At 42.3% G+C, this 17,882-nt stretch overlaps 2 protein-coding genes across 2 annotated transcripts; both read left to right on the top strand.

The window, feature by feature from the left end:
• Positions 1 to 1,044: 1,044 nt before the first annotated feature.
• TMED7 (transmembrane p24 trafficking protein 7) lies at positions 1,045 to 8,761 on the top strand. The gene is made up of 3 exons (XM_050329010.1): positions 1,045 to 1,280; positions 3,490 to 3,735; positions 5,864 to 8,761. Exons 1-3 carry the CDS (start codon positions 1,113 to 1,115, stop codon positions 6,098 to 6,100), a joined length of 651 nt encoding a protein of 216 aa, XP_050184967.1. The 5' UTR covers positions 1,045 to 1,112; the 3' UTR covers positions 6,101 to 8,761.
• A 4,046-nt stretch (positions 8,762 to 12,807) lies between these two features.
• On the top strand, positions 12,808 to 17,882 carry LSM5 (LSM5 homolog, U6 small nuclear RNA and mRNA degradation associated). The gene is made up of 5 exons (XM_050329021.1): positions 12,808 to 12,874; positions 13,408 to 13,503; positions 13,736 to 13,763; positions 14,376 to 14,448; positions 16,216 to 17,882. Exons 1-5 carry the CDS (start codon positions 12,829 to 12,831, stop codon positions 16,246 to 16,248), a joined length of 276 nt encoding a protein of 91 aa, XP_050184978.1. The 5' UTR covers positions 12,808 to 12,828; the 3' UTR covers positions 16,249 to 17,882.

Raw genomic sequence — 17,882 nt, forward strand, 5'->3', positions numbered from 1 at the left:
CTGACGCTCAGGTTTCTTATGCAGTGCTGAGGGTGAAAATCACAGGTTTAACAAGCTAACAGAGGACTCATCTCTTCAAGGCTAGAGGATTATGAAGTAGCATCCCAGTGTGGTGCCTCTTCTGGCAATAGGTACTTCATGAAGGTTCAGCCCCTTTTCCAGAGGAGCAAAATGGGACACCAGATCTACTCCATTACAAGCTCATGTTCCTACCTGAGCTATTGGACCCACATTTCTTTTTCCTACTCCACCTCATTTGCCACAGAACATTAATATAATAAGGATGGGGGTTATTTTTGATTTCTTCTTTTGAATCTGTAAACTGGGAAAGGCTAACAAAGTTGGGGCTGTTTAGTCTGGAGAAGGGAAGGTTGTGTGGAAACCTTCCAGCACCTGAAGGGGACTTACAGGGAAGCTGGAGAGGGATTGTACATAAGGAGTTGTAGTGACAGGACAAGTTATAAAGGGTACGCATTGAAAGAGGAGAAACTAGGTTAGATATTAGGCAGACATTTTTTACCGTGAGGTGGTGAGACACTGGAACGGGTTGCCTAGGAGGTTGTGGATACCCCAACCCCGCCAGCGTTCAAGGCCAGGTTGGATAAGGCCTTGAGCAACCTGGCCTAGTGGGAGGTGTCTCTGCCCATGGCAGGGGGCGTCGAGATTGGATGATCTTTAAGATCCATTTCAACGCCTTAACATCCTGTGATAGTATTTACTAGAGCAGAACGTGAAAGTCGATACTGCTGAAGAATAGCGTGTGCCCTTTGAGAGGTGCTTTATCTTTCTGGAGCACCGAACGCCTCCGGATCTGCGAAACAGAACCCTCCAAATCCCTCCCTCTCTACTCTGCTTCTCGGAGGGCACTGAGACCGCTTTCCGCCGCGCCTGGGCAGGGCAGGGCCGTGCCATCCGTCTCTCCCGCCCCTTCCCGCCGGACACACGTCCGCACATCCCGGAACCGCTCTGGGAAGGCGGCGCGGGCGCTTCCGGGTGGCAGCAGCGCGTCCCGCCTGGGCCCCTCGGCCACGCCGCGTCCCGCCCGCAGCCCCGGCCAGCCCCGCAGCTCCCGCGCCCCTCCGCGCCCCCCTCGCCTTCCCCTTCGCCGGGCGATGCCGCCGCGGGGCTCTCGGGGGCCGCTGCCGCCCCTGCTGCTGGTGGCGGCGCTGGCGGCCTGCGTGGCGTGGGCCTCCGAGATCACCTTCGAGCTGCCCGACAACGCCAAGCAGTGCTTCTACGAGGAGATCGCCCAGGGCACCAAGTGCACCCTCGAGTTCCAGGTATCCGGCCGGGAGGCGCCGCCCCGGGCGCGGGCGCCGCGCGGGCCCCGCTGGGCGCGGCCCGAGGCTGGGCCGCTGCCGGGAGCTCCCGCTCGGCTCCGGCATTCAGAGTCTGGATCGAGTGAGGAGTTTCCAGATCAGCTGCCGGGGGAAGGCTTCAGTGTAGTGCAGGGCTGAGTGGGACACGCAGAGCTGGCTCTGAAAACTGGATAATGATGCCTGTGTCCTGGTCGTTGCCGTGTCGCGCCCCTCCCCAACAGCGCGGAGAATACCTAAAGCACACCCGCAGGATGCCGCAAAATTCCATTCTGGTTTGCGAAGCACCGACGGGATGAGCACAGTGCATCTTAACGAGCTGGTGCTTCGTATTTCAGAGCACAGTTCAGATTGGGTTTACGTAATAAACAGTAAAAGGGTGATGGGACAAGGATGCTGTACAGCATCACTGTTTTGGTGGCTGTGAGTGTATCTGCGGGGTTGGAGCCTTTCAGTCTGGCACTTTGGCTGATGAATTCACTGACAGTAAAGCAGCAGCATGAGAGAAAAATCGTCCGTGATGACAGAAATCATAGTTACCTTTGAGGGTTTTTGAAGGGGCTTTGTGATTTTGTAGGCTGTGTTCTCGTTGAAGTTCTGCAGTTTTTTTGTTTCTCAGTTACTGCTATATATTGGTCCTTGTTACTCTGTTTCATGTGTTCTAGCTCCTAAGTATCTTTTTCCTGCTCAGATGCTTCTTGTCCCTGCCTGTTTCTTCCATGAAGTCCTTCATGTGCAGTACTTTCCCTACAGTTTTGAATTGAGTATCATTGTGCAGATCAGCCTGCTGTTGCCACTTTTTTTTGTGACCAGAAAAGGAGTTGACCAGCCACTGGTAGACTAAAGTGCTATACAAATGTCCTTTGGAGTTGTGTCTTAAGAGCTGACAGGCGGCACAAGCAAGCTCTGTGGGAAGGAATTCTAGGGGAACTTCAAAGCTCTGGCCAATCTTTACCACCTCTATGTAAACTGACACTTTCAGGGTAGTCCAGCTGAATGCAAGTGACTTTAATGTAATTGGTAAAAAGCACTCCCTGGTCAAGTTGGAGATTGTGTTTCTCAAAGGAAGAGCTATGTTATTGCTTGCCAGCTGGATACTTTTAGAACTTCATCTTTGTGGAAGAGCTGCTACTCTAGTTTGTTATTTCAGTTGTATCATCAAGGTCATTGTTTTAATAACTTGGTAGCTCAGTAAACTGATGGAGTTTAAACAATGCTAAGTGGAGTGATTTAAACAATGCTAAGTGGAGTGAAGTGCGTATACACAGATACTAAAATATTTCAGTGATTTCTCCACATATATAATTTGAATATGCCTTTAGATATAAGTCTCTTCTTCTTTCAGTATGCTTTATCTTAAAGGTAAAAAGTTTGCGGCAAGGCTAAAGTGTAAAACTGCTACTGTAAGAGTCATCAGAACACTGAGTTGTGAATACCTAAACCCTCAGTTAGGCTTTCTGTAGAATCCAGGTAGCAATACTCTGTGCACCAACAATAACCAAAGCCTCAAAGAAACTCTTGGGACATGGAAATTTTGAGTCCCTTGAAGGCATTATCTGGGCATGATGTTTTTTGGAAGCACTTCTGTGTCTAACTGCAGGAAGGAGGCAGCAGGACCCTCAGAACATTCCTCTGTTGAGGAAGACTGGACAGATTTAAATTCTTGGTTTACTGGTTTAACGCCATTCTTGCAGCCTAAGGCAGCTGATACAGTTGGGCAGATACTCTTCTGGCATCACAGAAAGGAAATATCTTAACTGCATGTTAGCAGTCTAAGCCAGATGAACTGATTCCATGGAGGACTTGTTTATATAGCAAATGGTTGACTTGTTACAGTAATGTCTTTGCTGTCCCATTGAGCTTCATTTACTGTAGCCTTTGCTGTTGTTGAGTTATTTATAACAAAGTAACTAAAATTGCTCTCAGAACGGTTTGAAAATACAGTTAACATTACATATGCTGAACCAAAAGCATTTTTTATTATTTTCTGTGTGTCTTCCATAGGAAAATAATTTTGCATTGCTTTGAAAGTTTTTCAGATTAATGGATTATATTTTAAAGAACTTGTCAAAGCAAAAAGCTTTGCAGTGCTGCTTGACAGATTATACTTCTTAGAAGAAATGCATAAATATCCATTTTGCTAAAGATACCATTTCTTTGTTTTTGTTCTCAGGTCATCACTGGAGGTCACTACGATGTTGACTGTCGGCTGGAAGATCCTGAAGGCATTGTATTGTACAAAGAGATGAAGAAACAATATGATAGCTTCACATTTACTGCATCCAGAAACGGAACATACAAATTCTGCTTCAGCAATGAGTTCTCTACTTTCACACACAAAACTGTGTACTTTGATTTCCAGGTTGGAGAAGATCCACCGCTGTTTCCTAGTGAGAACAGAGTAACTGCACTTACCCAGGTAAAATGCTGTTGTGTTTGACAGAAGGTTCTAGGTGGAGACAATTTTTTTTCCAAGTTCAGCTACATTAAATAGCTACACTGCTTTTGAAAATAAATGGATTTGAGCTCTTAAAATATTCCAAATTACTACAAATAAGCTGTCTTTGTAAAGATAAGATTTATAGAACACAGGATGGAGCTGAGAAGGGATCACTAAGTGCTTAAGAGGAAGTTAGGGCAGTAACATAAACTTAAGGCCACTATTGTTTGGGGTTTTGTTTTTTTTTCAATGTTGGTTTGTTTGGTTCATTGGGGTTTCTAAAGTTTCTAAGGGAACTTTATTTTAAAGCCTCAGTTTGTGCCTCTTGAAATGTGGATTTCGCAAACTAGATATTGGTGGAATAGGGTTTCCAAAATTTCCAGACTTCAGAGAAACTCTGGGAATTGATTCTATATTTAAAATAGTAAGAGTTTTTGGGGGAGGAATATGCATGTAACTATCCTTCTTAAAATGGAGAAGAAAATTCCAGCAAAATAAACAAATGACTAAAGTCATCTGTATTTAGCTGGCTTCTAGCTGTATGTCCTTTTTAAGACCACAAATGTCAGAGCATCATTGTTACAATATTCTCAGAATTTGACAGTTTTGTACCACCTCTACACAATCTAAATATATCGAAACTTCCTTTGGAACACTTAATGAATTCCTACACATGTCCTTACATTGTAACCATCACCAAACCTCTCTTTAAGCAGCAGTTAAAGAATGCTGGATGTGGTCACTGCTGTGCTAGTCTAAACTCAACAGTATAAATACCGCTTCCCAAATGCCAATATCATTTGAATTCACATCACACAAGTCTTCAGTAACCGAGGTTTGTAATGAGTAGATGACTTGCTGTGAATTCAGTTACAGCTCTTGCCTCTTCCTTCTTGTCACTTTTCTGCATTGCTTTATTCTGTGTTCTGATTCTTGATACTGGATCTCTCCACCTCTTTTCCTTCTTTGATGAGAAGGTTCTTTTTGCAGTTCTCTTCAGGCTTGTAGCATGATCAAATTTGGGCAACCTTTCATGGGGACAGTTAAAGATAAATCCCTAAAACCAGAGTGACTTTGTGCTTAAATCCCTTATGCAGATTAGGAGGTTTATACAATATATCAGTGAGACCAATGGCAAAACTTAGTTTAGAAAAACTACTCGTGAATTTTGTTGAGAAGAGTATCTTAGACTTGTTCAGTCACATGTCTTGAAAGTCATCAACTTGAAAATATGGTTAAACACAAATATAAGTGACTGAGAGTTGTTCTTTGAGGGTGTTGAATGTTTCCTTTTATAATAATTTATGCTGTTTGATTTCCAGAAATACTTATTTTTAACCATAAAACAGAAACTTAAGTTGTTACTAGGAATTAAGTATTTTGAGGATCCATTGATTAATCTCTTGAGGAGTACTTTTACTTACAGAAGATAACCTGAAAATGGACAAGGTTTATATAAAAAAATATCTAGGGCTTGGAAAACTAGTAGTACTTTTTCTATGAAAAATTACAGTGGAATTGGGCAAGTTGGTAAGTATTTTTATATGAGTATGTTATGGAGCATTTGGGAGCAGTGAAAGGTCACAGTTGTCCCTCTCTAATCAGTTTTTGTATATGTCAGTAAGAGAATGATCTCTTGACAACAGAACAGACACTGTACAACTTCAGTGAGAATTAAGCAATGAAGAATGTTGTACTTGGGAAACAGAAGCATTTAATATTTACTGTGTGCATCTTAATGTTCTAAGCAACTGCTTCTTTTCCTGTGGAATTAACAGCTGGGGGATCACTGACATTTCAGAAATGTTTCTGATGTTCATTTTGAGCTCAAATATGTATGAATTTAAAATTTGTTTAGCTATTCTCAGAGCCTGTTGGTTTTTATTAGATCTGCAATTTTACCTGCTTCTACACTTATCAGTGTCACATTCTTGTGTGTAAAGTTTGATCAACATAAGTTAAATTTTACGGTATTGGCCGTATTCAGTCTGACATTGGACTGAGTTAATCCTTAGCTTGCAAAGTTATACGACTCCTAATTTTAAGTATCAAAGCACGAAACTACTGGCAGGGTTCTTAATTCCGTGGTGTGTGTTTGTTTCTCCAGATGGAGTCTGCGTGTGTTTCAATTCATGAAGCTTTGAAGTCTGTCATCGACTATCAGACTCATTTCCGCCTGAGGGAAGCGCAGGGCCGCAGCAGAGCAGAAGATCTGAACACAAGGGTGGCCTACTGGTCAATAGGGGAAGCAATCATTCTTCTTGTTGTTAGTATCGGGCAGGTGTTTCTCCTTAAAAGCTTCTTCTCGGATAAAAGAACCACAACAACCCGTGTTGGATCATAACCAGTTGTGGTTCATTGTGTGTTACTCATCTCTAAAGATTAATGGTTTTCCAGTTAATTGTAGGTGCAAAGGATCTGAATATATGCAACACTCAAATGTGTATACCCCTCATCTCTTAAAAATCACAAACAGACCCAAAAAAGTTATGAAAGGGACACATGATTTGAAATATTTTTAAAGATACTTTGGAACTTCAGTGTTTTTCAATTCCTATACTAAAATATCTGACAATGTTCAGCTTTTCTTTATTTCCACTGATATTAATCCAAACCAAGTTTGATTTTTACCAGTAAGATTAACCATCTACAGTATAACATTTATAAGTAACCCAACAGTCTAGTGTCTGAGACACGATACATACAAAAATTTGGTTTGATTTTAATTTTCAGGATGAATGTCTTGGATTTTAAAGAGGAAAATATGATGAACTGTAGTGCACTGTTTTGATTTACTGTTAAAAAAATAATGTAATGGTACCCCTTGCTTATTTGTAAAATTGTCGAAAGATTGGCACTACATTGTGATGCAAATTCTTCATCAGCCTGGAAATCTTCAGGATTAGCTCAGTTCTATACTTGATTATGATTGCTTAAACATACATTCTTCTGTAATAAAATAAACGCATTTTCTCTTTTGCAATGTTTTACTGAAGAAATTTTAAGCTGAGACTACTCAGGAAATCCACTTCTGTATACAAAGAAAATCCAAATTTACCAGTGTATTTAAACAACATGCAATAGAATAGGGAGTCTTGTAACTTTGTCACTGAAACCGTACAGTTTCTGTACTCATATTTACTGCTGCTGCTTTTCAGATTAAAGACCAGAAGTAGTTTGGTTTGTTAAGCAGCACAGCATGAGCACTGGACAAGGCTATATTCTGTTAGGCACATAAAAAGCATTTTGCTAAATTGTTTTCCTGTTAAGAGGGCAATTTGATATTGATTCTGCATAGCACAAGTGCTGTAAATTTTCCTCTGTGTGGTGCACTGAGATAAGATGGTCTCATGCACCTAATTGCCACTCCTTTTTGCTAATGGTCAGGAAATGTTCTAAATATTTCAGGTTATTTTTTTTGTAGAGTTAGAGTTACATTGTTTCCACTGCTCATGTCTTCAGTAGCTTAGGTACTGTACAGTCCTGTTTTATTTGGTCGTGGAAGGTAGTAAATGTGTGTTTGTACCCATAGTTTAAATTGAGCTGATCATAGTAAGGCTAAACTCCTTCAAATGGTTCTGGAGGAATAAGTAGACTGACCAATTCTTAAATGCACACAAACTAAACTAAAGTGAAAAATCTGTCATGAATTACTAGCTAAATCAAAAGATACTTCTTGAACAAGTTCTTGGCAAGCAGAGAAAGAGTGCTAATCCCTTATTAGTTGTCTGTATTACTGCTAGAAGAAATTTGAAATTATGTGTTCAGGTGACACTTGAACAGTCTGAAAAAGTGATCTAAGATGACTTGATTTTAAAATCTTGTCATGGCTGAAGAAAATAAAAGTAGTCCTACTATGTTGTGAACGGAATGACTGCTCTTTTAGAAACTGAAGGAAAACCTCAAACAGTTCAAGAGGTGATCAAAAGCTTAATGTATGTAAAATTCAGGATTACATGTGAAGTTTTGCTCTCCTATACTGAATTTTAAATACTGCAGTCCCGTTTTGGGATTCCAGTTTCCCAGAAATAGACTCACTAACATGAGAAAACAAGAGTCTGCTCTTGTCTTGTGATACAAGTCTGTGCCTGCACACAACATTCTTGATTGTACCTATATGCTTTATTCTTGTGTTTTAGCAGCTGATGTTCAGTACTTCTTGTTCTGCATTGCACACAATAATGAAGCAAGTGGTACACTCTGGGTGCAAGTGTCAAATGAAAATATGATTTAGTTTTGATGGTGTTCATTATTATCTTCTGGAGTTTAATTATTAGTTATGTAGCTTTAACCACAACAAAAGCATTTGTATTAAAGCTTGAAATGTGTTGGGTTTTTTTTTTCCACTGAGTTGTTCTGTGTGCTGGCAAAATTGGTAAGCAATCTTATAGAACGGATGATGGTCAGCCATCGCATACATGTCTTTTTACTCTTTCGCAATGTTTGAATGTGTGAAGTGGGACTTTTCAGCTCAATATTACTCCCACTGCAGAGGTTTAGTGGACTTGACTTTTGCATTGAAGTTAGGTGTCTGAACCAATGCTCTGGTATCCTGCTGCATGTTATGCAGCAATAGCTTAAAAATGCCTTTATTTTTGTGTTGTTAAAAACTCGGCACAAATACACGTTTAAACATAGCTGTATATAGTTTTTAAAATAACTGACTGAATAGGATATAATAAAACACACATGCTAACACGCAGTGGTTGAGGAAGTGCATTGTGACTTTTGGTTAAAGCTGCACCTTTTTAATACATGAACATTTTTGTTAATGGTGTGCTACTCAAGTAAACACTCTGCGTTAAAGGGGATATAACTGTGTTTTTAATTGCTATAGGCTCTGGGTTTCAGCTATGCGTTGAATGTTTTCTGTTTACAAGACTTCTTTTCATGTCCTGAAATGTCAGTTCTTTAGTTTGGGGGTGGGGAAAAAATGTTTAGTTTGAATAAGACAAAAAGCAGACCCTGTGAATATTGTATGGGGAAATAAAAATTAATATATGAATGTTGTCTGATTGTTTTGTTTGCATATAGGATTGGGCAACATTATTCGTCAAAAAAGCTTTGAATCAGGATTTGAGTAGTCAAATTGTATTTTAACGTACTACAGTTAATCTGCCACATGACACATGATCATCACATCTATTGCTGAACATCACAAAATGTACAGGTTCACTGTTATTCATCATCAGCTGTGCTTAGCAAAGTAGTGTGGTTCCTGGCTCTTTGCTCACCACATTAGTAATGACGGCAGCAATATTCATAAATATGTTCCTGCTGGAGTAGAATTCACAGTATTTGCCTACAGATGGCAGGAGTTATTTTGGGACCTGCTGCATCTTTTCATAGTTCTGTGGGTACAAAGTTATGGGGTCAGCCAGAAAGGTGCTTGCAATTAGTGTTACCCAATGATGGGATATAAATTTCAAATATGTAGTAACTAAATATCTGATTGGAGGTACTTTATATTGTGTTGCTTAGTTAAGTTTTAAAAAACACATACAGTAGGCATCATTGCTTTGTGTGGGCACCTTCCAAAATGACTCATTTCTTGCTGTTTATGTTTCTCCTATGTCTGTTGCTGTACAACCAAAAAATTTCAAGACTATTTATACAGTACTTGGATTAAAAAAAGCTTTTGTTTAGAAATATGGGTAAGTTATCTTTCAGTGATGTGTTATTGTTATGGTCAAGTAGTTGTCTGGGGCTTTTTTTGGGTGCACAGCACACAGGATTTTAAAATAGCTTAAGTTGTACTTTGAAGTGCTTTTCCTACTGAAAACTAATAATCCTATAAAAAAGAAAAGTAGACAAAGCGAAAAGATGAGTCAGTGGATCAGCTGGCACATGTGATGATGACGATGAAAGCTTTTATCAGGGAGGAAGTAGAAATGTACTCTGGACAGCTGCAAATTTCCTGGCCCATCAGGCTGCGCAAGGGCACAGGTGCAGCAGGGACACTACAACCTGGGTTTTGTATGACTTCTGCAACAGCAGCAGTTACTGAAAGCAATTTTTAAAGCCTGACCCTGCAGTTCAAAAGGTTGTAACACATTTGTGTGCAGAGAGCTGGCACACTGCACCAGCTTCCTCTAGGAGAGTTTCTGTGCTCCATCTGTGAGTGAAGTTCATGATTGAGATGGATTCAGTTTCACAAGTTTCCACAGCTGATACTCTCCATCTCTAAGGGAAAGCCATCTTCCTGTATATTAACAAAAACTCAGATTTACACTGTCTGGAGTGTACTACTCTGGAGTAATTGCTACTGACTTCAGATGCATTTGTCTGGATTGACTCTCAAGTGTTATCAAAGTGTGTCTCCTAATTCTTACTCTTGATGTGTAAACAGTTTGTGCCCTTTCATTTCTTCCTAATTGGGCTCACCATAGGAATGCTCATACTAAATCCTCAGTAAGGGAAGCATCATCTAATGTCAATGATTATTTTAAACTAAGTCTTAGCAATCGTCATTACCTTAATTGAATTATTTCCTTCAGCCACTGAAGTAGGTACTCTGCATTTGCAGCTGAATGAGTGCTAATCCTGCTTGACAGTGAGACCACGGCGATACTTTTTGAAGTGATTGAAATCTTCCAATGTCACCTGATTTCTTGTTATTAAAAAGCAAACCAACAGATTAAAGTCCCTTTTCTGAATAGCTCAGTGGAGGAGCCATTCTCCAGGGATGAGATGAAACCTAGAGTTTAACATGGGCCCTAAATAAGATGGTTTCAAAGTCTTTCTCTCACATTCCTCCCCTTGACTTCCAGAATCAAGTTCCAGAAAAGCAAGGTTATGCTGTGTGCATACTGAGGGCACTACTGATTTTGATTAAGTGTTGTGAGGCGAGGGGAAGTGGTGAGTCAGCTCAGCTCAGGAAACACTCTGGTTACTTGACAGAAGCAGCACTCAAGAGGTTCATCATTTGTGTTAAAAAGCCTATGCTACACCACAGAGCAAGATCTTATGTAAGCATAAAGTGGTTTTAACTTTGCAACACTTCTCAGCAGATGGATTTGACTCGTACGTTCTCTCTCACTTGCTTACAAGAATCAGGACACGTGCAAGTGGCCTGGGCAGCATCACTCATGTGCAACACTTGATTTTAAGCAAGTGGACTGCCTTGTGTCCATGTTTTATATTTCTTATTGCTACAGGCTATTTTGCTGATGAACTGACTAACTAAGGGAGTGACATGGAGTATGCTGCAGCTTTGTTGCCAGCCTCCTGTGTTCAGGATAGAGAGTCCTCTGCTGATGAGTCATCTGCGCTGTGGTTTTACCAGAGTGCAGAAACCGATCGACAGGAACGCCACATTCCTTAATTCCAGTGCTGATAATTGTGTGTTCAGTTATCAGTAGAGACCACTGAACAGAACTTCCTAAAAACTCCTGTGGTCTGATCTCTCACTGTAAGATACTGCCCAGCTTGGAATGCAGCACATGAATGGCAATACAGCAGGATGCCATCCCTTCAGTACCCCATATTGTTCAGGTGTATATTTCGTAGCTGAATATATTTTGTTGGTGTTCCCATGAGAAGGATGCCTCCTACCAGACCTGTGACAGGGCATGATTAGTTAGCAGCTGCATATCTGAAAGGTCTCCACTTAATGGGAGTATTCCTAGTTTAGCAATAACCTTTTTGTTAGGAATACAGTTGGTTCCTATTTGTGTCTTGGACATTCTTTCTGAAATTTTCCTGGCACCAAGGGACAGACCAGGGATTTTCCTGGCACCAAGGACAGCAGATTTGTTCAGATCTGCTTGCTGTAAATGAATATTCTTTATAAATTGCCAAAAAGAAAGTATATTGATCTATTTGATGCGCAGAATATGAAGAACTGAGAAGTAGCATTTTCTTTCTGGAAGAAATCAAACATGAGGAAGACAGGTTTGGGAATGTTAACGTATTGATACCAGACAAGCTTTTTTAACACAGCACTGTCTTTTTCGAAGAACAAAATACCACTGGATGTCAAAGAATTATCTCAACAGAGACCAAAAAAGGGGTAAGAGAGGCAGAAGAGAGGGAGGAAAGAAGAAGGAAGATTGAGGGAGGAAGAAAGGGAAAGAAGGAAAGGAGAGAACAGAGAAGACAGAGCGGAGAAAGGAGCCTATGTGCTGGGTTTGGGAGGCTTGAGGCGCGCCCAGCTTGCTCCCTATGACCAAGAGGTACTCCCTCTTCTGGGATGCAGTGACCTTTGGTCACTGCTACTCCCAGCACAGGTGCACAGTGCAATCTGCAAAGAGCAGCTGGAAGTCACACCAGAAGCAACTCTTTCTAATGCATATTGGCACTCCTGTGTTGGGAATTCAATGAAAAATTGCCCGAGGGAACTCGGAAGGAACATGTGTCAAAGAAGCGTGTATCAAAGGTCGAACCTGGAAGGACAGTCGGCTGCTGCACGAGGGGAATGTGAAGAACAGAGGGCGGTAACCAGGAAATGTAACCTGTGAGATGCTCTGCCTCCCACACATACAGTCAGTGTTACAAACCCGGAATGATTCTGCAGTTCTGTCTGAGAGGAGACAGCCTCAAGCTGCACCAGGGAAGATTTAGGTTGGACATTAGTAGGATTTCTTCACAGAAAGGGTGATGAGACATAGGTGGTGGTGGAGTCACAGTCCCTGGAAGTGTTTGGGGAAAGACAGAATGTGGCACTTGGTGGTTGACATGGTGACGTTGGTTCACAGGTTGGGCTCGATGATCCCAGAGGTCTCTTCCAAGCTAGCTGATGCCGTGATCCTGTGACAGCTGTGGCACAGCGCACAGACCGCATTCTGCACGGCCAGAGGTCCCGATGGCTCCCTGGGGACAGCCCGCCACCGGCGGGGCCGGCAGGAGGAGAAAAAAGGGGAGGAAAGGCGGCTTTCCTCCAAGTCTCTACAGGGATGCACAGCACAGAGCGACTGTCGGGACACGGAGCTGTCGCGACCGGCCCGCAGCGGGCGGGGGGGGGCGCGGAGCGACCGCTCTGCCATCCGCTCGCCGGGGCTGCCGAGCTGGCGCGGGCGCGCGGCCCGTCACGTGTGCGAGCGGCGGCAGCGATTGGTCAGGCCTGGCTCCGAGATGGCGGCGGGCGCGGTGTCCAACCCGTCCCAGCTCCTGCCGCTCGGTACCGGCGGGCACGGCGGGGCCCTCTGCGGGAGGGCACGGCCGGCTGGGGCCCTCTGCGGGCGGGCACGGCCGGCTGGGGCCCTCTGCGGGCGGGCACGGCCGGCTGGGGCTCTCTGCGGGCGGGCACGGCCGGCTGGGGCCCTCTGCGGGCGGGCACGGCGGGCTGGGGCCCTCTGCGTGTCCGCAGCGGGAAGCGGGAGGGCGGGAGCGCACCCTGCGTCGGGTCCCGCGCGCTCCCCAGGGGCATTTTGGAGGGGTGTGGGAGGGCGGGCGGAGCAGAGCGGTGTGGGGACGATGGGTGTTCCGGGGGGTGTTGGGGGGTGTGGGGACGATGAGGGGTGTGCAGGGATGTGTGGGGCGTCTGTGAGTATGGGGCTGAGGGTGGGGGGGTGATGGGCCTGGGTGTAAAGGTGTGTGTGGGGGCACAGGAGGCTGGTGTGGGGGACGGGCTGTGTCTGTAAATAAGCACAAACAAGTTGTAAGGCGCAAGAGGGTGCTTTGTGCGATGTACGTGTTCCCGTGTGCTTACAGAGCTTGTGGACAAGTGCATAGGGTCACGTATTCACATCGTGATGAAGAGTGACAAAGAAATCGTCGGGACGCTTCTGGGATTCGATGACTTCGTCAGTATCCTTCGATGGGAGTTCAAGGCTGCCCGCTTCACTCCTTTGGCTCAGTTTGTTTATTGCTTGTGAGAATTTTGAGTTAATTGGGTAGAACCTTTTTGTATGGATCAGCTCTATTGTTCTGATATTTTCAACTTCCAGGTAAAATCACAGTCTAGTATAAACTGAGAATAGCAGTAAATGTTTTTGATTTAAAATTTTGGGCCTTGTTTTCCTTGAAACTGGATTTTCAGATATGGTGTTGGAAGATGTTACAGAATTGTAAGTATTGTTTCTTCCTCTTTTTGCTCTTTTATGTTTGGTTTGCTGAGGCAAAATACAGTGTAAGATCCGTAAGCAAAATGTTATATTCTTGGAATACTTGCCAGCTAACCAGTTTTTCCGTGCACTGCAACTGTAGAGTTGGGTGTTCTGTTCAGGACAGCCGTGTCATAGGGTAGCTATTGCATGATTTATAACTGTAACGGGGTTCCTGATTTGTGGTCTTAATTTTGATTGTGTTGAACTTTCCAATTATTTGTTTGCTTTTACATTTCCTTAAGGCCTACGCAGAGATTTAAAAAGATAGGAAAGTAAAGGATAAGTGTTTATTACTTTTTTATGCCATGTTGATATGTGGCATTCAAGAAACTGCCAGGCTTTAGAGAGTGAACACACATCTTCATGTACTGAGTAGACCAGATCTTTTTTAAATGTCAGGTAGTTTTCTTTACCCAGGTGGTCCATTTGTCAAGATCACACTGCAGTGTGGCTGATTTATTTGTTAGTTCCAATAAGGAACTAACACGGAGATTTCTGTCAGTTCTGTGATCAAAACTGGAGCTGTTGTCCCTGGTTCTGTGTTCTCACTTGCTGTTTCTAATCCTCCTTCAGTGAGATTACGCCTGAGGGCAGAAGAATCACAAAGCTAGACCAGATTCTGCTAAATGGAAATAACATAACAATGGTAAGTTATCATTGCTCAAAGGCTGCATGTGTTGATTTTCTGTACCTGTAAATCAGCAATTGAGTTTCACTACTCTAAGATGAGCTTTCCAGACAGTTCCACTTCATCAAGAATTTTCAAGTACCTTCTGGGACATCTTTGTGTATGAATTATGTTGGAAAACTGACCCTACTGCTTTACTTGTTACATGCTATGATTTACAAAAGAATAACGCAAAGACCATGGCCCTAATTTTGTTTTTGTGAATGTTTTTCTGGTCTTCACGTGTGAAGGGAGTTGCTGATTTTGTCAGAACCATAGAATTGTTAAGGTTGGAAAAGATCTCCAAGACTGTCGAGTCCAACCTTTGACCGAACACCACCGTGCCAACTAAAGTGTCACGTCCAGTTTTTTCTTGAACAGGGATAGTGTCTCCACCACTTCCCTGACCAGGAAATTCCAATGCCTGACAACCCTTCCAATGAAGAAATTCTTCCTGATATCCTTCCTGAGCCTCCCCTGTTGCAGCTTGAGGCCATTTCCTCTTGTCCTGTCAGTAGTTTCCTGGGAGAAGAGGCCGACTCCCAGCTGGCTACAGCCTCCTTACAAGTAGTCATAGGCCAGCTCTTCCAGGGGCTTTTAGCTCCGAAGCGTTTGCCTGTGCATGTGGGTCAGACATACCCATGTTCCTGTGTGTACACATGTGTTTGCAGCAGTTTGGATGCTGAGATGCTCACTGAGTTATTTGGTGATCATGATACCATGTGGTGTCCCTAGAGCTACAGCTTTACGTGCTTTGCCAAAAAATATGGAGGTCTGTTGGATTATACCAAATCAAAAGCACTAGGATTTTTAGTTTATCATGTGCTGATGTGTGTAGATCAGTACTGAAACAGAGATTAAATGTTGTGATTATGCATCCCTGAGTTGAATTCTGCAACTTCTTGGATGCAACACAAGCAGACCCGGAGTGGCTCTTTTGCTTGTCTGCATAGATGGCCACAAGGCGCAGACTTTGGACACAACTGTATTCCTAATTTTGTAGGAAGAGGAAGGTTAACTTGAGTCTTAAATTGGTTCTGTATGAGTGAGAAATTATCTCAGTTTTATTGTTTTACTTTCCTTGCACCTCTGCACTTTGTGTCTGAGCAAATACCATTCTTGACTTAAATCCTAAGCCTTTTTCTGCGTTGGTTTCTGTTCTGCATCCATACAGGACAGCACATGTTCAGACTCCTTGTATGGGGTGAAATTCCTGCCATCCAGTTAAGCTGGTGGTGTGCTGCCCGTGAAGCAGAAGCTGGTGATTCTTAGAGTGCACATTTTCAGCAAGACATAGATACGTTTCTGCATTAGATCTTGGGTCTATTTTGGGGACACATCTTCCCATATCAGGAAGTCTGTGCTTTAGAATTCTTCTTATTTTGGTCCCAAAAACAGGGAAGCTCTTTCTCTTTAGCAATGCTCAACTGATTATGACAAGATAAGGAATTGTTATATTTTTTCCCCATGTTTTTCTTTTGTATTTCTTTTTCTGTTGTTCAGTTCTTTGCTTCCTTCACAAGAAAATGCTTTGCTAACTTACCCCCTGCTACCTTTGTGTCTCTTGCCGTAACTGACTTCCTCTGTTGTGAGAGGAAGATAATACTGAGTCTAAAAACCACTTTTGTGGTCTACCATGAAGTCTTTGTATACTAAAATGCTTGTTATAAAGCAAGAGCTGTTATGTATGGGTTTATAAAACTCAACTCTATGGCACTAATACAAAAATGTCTTATTCTTTTATAGCTGGTTCCTGGAGGAGAAGGACCTGAAGTATAAAGTGATGCAGTTGTCATCTATGAAGACATGTTATTCATACCTATTTTATATATATGTGTGTAAAATCTAAATAGAGATTTTGGGGATAGAGGTGTGGATTGTCTGTTTGCTGTGTTTATACACTTGACATTTTACAAAAGACAAGGATGTTGTCGGAAAAGGTGCTGATGGCAATGTTGACTTTGTAAGTTGAAATCATGACTTTCTTGTAAAGACACACAAACCTGTTTTGAATAAAAGGCTTTCTTTTTATTAGTTACTGCGTTCTGTTATGTAAGTGCACAAGTTGGATAATTTTGTAACTAGTTGATGGAATAGAAAAATTACTGTTAGATCTCAGTTGCCATCAGTCTTCAGTTTTTTCACATCTGTCACCTTTGTTTCTGGCCCAAGTCTATATAATACACAAGTCTTGAGCCAGGAGTTGCTGGTCTTTGGCACATAGGCAGACCCTGAGCTAGATGTTTTGTTTAAAGGCTACTTTGGGCTGTATCACTGGAAACCATGGGGCAGGTGCTGTAGAGTTCTAAAAGCCCTTCAAACTGGGTGCATCCATTTGATGCTCACCAGCTGGCCTTGGGGTTCAGCTCTCTTGGACTTCTTTTGTTTGGTGGATATACTTTCCTATAGGAAAGGCACTGTAATGGCAGTTGGCAAGGAAGAACAGACAGACCAGACCTAGTGCATGTTCGTGATGTAAAAAAAGCCAAAGGCTGGTGCTAAATCTTCTCATTGATGTCAGTGGTGACTCTGCTTTCACCACTCAGTGATGCTCTGTATGTTCTGAGTAAATGATTTGCAATTGCAATGTTTAGATTGTGTGATGACAATCTGTACCATTTACTCCCTGAATGTTTTTTTCTTTTCTATTGCCATATCCTTTTCCAGTGTTTTTTAAATACATATATTAAAAAAACGTGTTTTTTTAAACTTATATTTGGTTGAAACATCATCTGCTAGAGTATTTGCCTCAAGCAGTTTCTTTCCTAGAAAGAAGTTGAGTCTTCTCATTAGCACACCAGAAAGATTTCTAGCCAGTGCAGCAATATGGTGTTGGGATTTTGTTGAATAAGATTCTATGTATGTTCCAGTGTGTGCAGATCTCAACTGGTTTGCTTGGCATTCATTATTTCTGTAGCCTGTTGCTTTGGAAGTGCGGTAATAAGCTTATCAATTCAGTAAGTGAGTGCTGATGCTTTTTGTTCTTCCTCCCTTAGAAATCAAGTGCTTATTCATTGTGGTTATTCACTGTCCTGTAGAAGCTGTGGACACTGGTATTCTCCAGAATGCTACTGAGGGTACAGCTACAAGTAGCTAATTTAAAATTATAACCTTAGGCTTTAAAAAGATGGAAAAGTTAATGGTGCTTTAAGTTTAGAGCAGGGTAGTCATCCAGTTAAAATAATGTCATGGTTGTGACATGGTGCTGATTCTTTCCTGGTTTTTGTTGGTTTTGTTTTCTGTTTTTCTTTAGGATGGCACTGACTTCAGTGGTCTTTAGTTCTGCTACCTGGCTGTTTGTCTTAGAAAGTTCCTTTCTGCCTGTATTTCAGTTTACTTGCTGTTCAGTCTGGGTGTTCATATCCTCTGTTTTTCCTGTAACCTTACTGAAATTATTAAAACAGCTCTCACCA

Source organism: Myiozetetes cayanensis, unplaced genomic scaffold (genome assembly GCF_022539395.1).
Source record: "Myiozetetes cayanensis isolate MyiCay16 unplaced genomic scaffold, myiCay2020 scf4, whole genome shotgun sequence".
Lineage (NCBI taxonomy): Eukaryota > Metazoa > Chordata > Aves > Passeriformes > Tyrannidae > Myiozetetes > Myiozetetes cayanensis.